This window comes from Dendroctonus ponderosae, unplaced genomic scaffold, assembly GCF_020466585.1.
Source record: "Dendroctonus ponderosae isolate FM_Combo_2020 unplaced genomic scaffold, Dpon_F_20191213v2 Dpon_F_20191213_5, whole genome shotgun sequence".
Taxonomy (NCBI): domain Eukaryota; kingdom Metazoa; phylum Arthropoda; class Insecta; order Coleoptera; family Curculionidae; genus Dendroctonus; species Dendroctonus ponderosae.
Window position 1 is genome coordinate 12959229 of NW_026018715.1, and position 2423 is coordinate 12961651.

The 2423-nt window shown below is 39.5% G+C and overlaps 2 protein-coding genes across 2 annotated transcripts in view; both read left to right on the forward strand.

Moving 5' to 3' along the window:
* Positions 1-2423, forward strand: part of LOC109545596 (homeotic protein empty spiracles) — a 124973-nt gene that overhangs the window by 29858 nt on the left and 92692 nt on the right. The window lies entirely within an intron of this gene.
* The window catches only part of LOC109545398 (metabotropic glutamate receptor), a gene marked incomplete in the record, with an annotated part of 25212 nt that overhangs the window by 3875 nt on the left and 18914 nt on the right, over positions 1-2423 (forward strand). Inside the window, 1 exon segment of the mRNA XM_048666832.1 lies at positions 1933-2184. Within this exon segment, the coding sequence (XP_048522789.1) occupies positions 1933-2184 (252 nt within the window).

Genomic DNA, 2423 nt, shown 5'->3' on the forward strand with positions numbered 1-2423 from the left:
TGCGTTTGTGTGATCAATCTGCATACGCGCGAGCTTGCTTTACATTGTGCAATTAAAACGATCGGTTAATCTTAATCTCGTTGGCACGAATTTGCAAACTATGACAAATTATTTCATGTTCATCTGCGCCAAACTAGCAGATTTAAACATCTAAAGGACAAATGAAGACAGCTTCTAAACCTTGCTGAATTTTGGATCGAGCCAATGATTTTTCGAGTCCTTGTCCTGACGGTTTTCCCGACTTGATTCCTTTGGACTTTTTCTCTGGGGACACCTTGGCAATTAAGTTTGTACTTCAACAGTTAAATGGCCTCAAAATCTTGCAAACATAACAGAACGTAAAATAGATTAAATTTTAGTAGCAATAGGGTATTTTTTGGGTTTTCTCCTCCACTGCTCCGCCCTTTATAAATTAGCTAAGAAGGTATGTGCAGAAAAAAATTTGGAAACGTCGACATTTAATTTATTCGCCCAATGAAGAAGTCGGCTGAATTTTCAAACATCCCGCAGGACATTAAAGGCAAAAGAGCCGATTTTTCTCTCGTTTCTCATTAAGAGATGATAAAAAGTGCGTTTCCATTTCGAGGGCTAAAAGGTGAACCGGATTATTCCATTTGCCTGGGGGAAAGTTAATTTGATACAAAAAGTGTATTTGGCCAATTGAATAAATTTTCACTTATTCCAACAATTTTGTTATTCGATTTTCGTCAGGACGAACGGCAAAATATTTGGAATTCATTGGGTTTATTTGAAGGAAGATCCCCACTGTCTCGGCATTATTTATAAAGGAGCAATCAGTTTTCTCTTATTTTTATCCCTGTTCCGTATGATATACGTGTTTTTCCTTGGAAGGTTTTTAACAAATGATGCAAGTGGCTAATTTTTCAGGTACATAAATGCACAGCAAGTAGAGAGCCATTTCGAGACCCGGAAAGTTTATAGATTTGTAACCGCAAGTTGAAAGTCCCACTTTAATTTCGTTAAAGTCCCGTAGGCACATCTAGCTGGGACTTGCCATTTGTCAAAAAAGAATTATAAATGTTCCTTCCGTTACTCCCTGAATTTTTGAGCAAATAAAAGACATCGCTTGAGTTTCCACTGCGTCACAGTATTAAAGTGTTGTGAAACTGCGTTTGTTGCTTCTTGCCCCTTTGTGTCTCTCATTGAGCCAGACCTATATTGGTGATTTTCGAGCAAAAATGCCCTGAAGTCCATAGGGAAATTTCCAGCCAAAGACACACAAAGCCTAATACTGAAATATTCGTCATTAAAAAATGAGCGGCGCCTTTTCATCATGTGTCAAATCACTAGTACAAAAGATAGCTCTCATTAAAACACCTCCAAATGACGCCCCGAAAACGAAACTTTACAAAAGGGGCCTAAATAATGTTCTTTGGCGGGCAAGGAGATGAGGGTAATTCCAGCAAGAGAAAAAGTGCAAAGCTTTTGATTGCCTTGTGGCCTCGTCTTAGTTGAGACGGATTTTTAATTAAAGTGCTCTTTGAACGTTCATTCTCATCGTCCCTAGATAAACCTGCGATATTTCGGTAAATTGTAAAATAATTGCAGGATAATATTTCTTAAACCAGCGGCTACATTGAATTAACTATGCAAAACAGTACCAATATTCAAATTGAACTGATGAAACTCATTTCAGTGCGATCGTCCATTTGTCAGGAAATTGAGTTTTTCTTAATAGTATTTGATCACTTCGGCCGGACGCACTTTGTGAATAAAAAAATTCAATTTCCTTAGGACATCATCAATTTTTTCGCTTGATCAGCCCGTTTGCTGGATTGGCTTTTTTGACCCGAGCTTACTTTGCCAATCGGCAAAAGCTGCGGTCAATCGAACGCTTTAAATCAGGAATGAATGATGAGGAAAGACATAAAAACTTTTACAGAAAACCCGACATGTTTTTGTTGATTGCAGGCTGTATAATTTTTGGGTCCGACCAAGAAGTGGCTGAACTGATGAAAGCAGTCCGTCGCTGTAATGCGACTGGATGGTTTTCCTGGATCGGGTCCGATGGATGGAGTGCCAGATCTTTGGTGTCGGATGGCAATGAAGCTGAAGTCGAAGGAACATTGTCTGTCCAGCCGCAGGCTAATCCAGTGCGCGGATTCAAAGAGTATTTTCTGTCGCTAAACGTAGAAAACAATCGCCGCAATCCATGGTTTGTGGGTGAGTGGCGAAAAAATCCATTAAAACTTTTCGCACGTTCCACTCAGAAGAATATCTCAACTGGAAAGCTGAAATTTACCACCAATCCAGACACGCACCTAATATTAATAACGCAATGTTTGAATCTAAATTCGGCGTTTAAACGATCCCCGAAGGTAAAATACCGTTTTCCTCTGTGGCGTATCGAACATATTTTGTTATCCAGGCGGTTTAATTAAAATGTTACCTGGAGGCGCGGC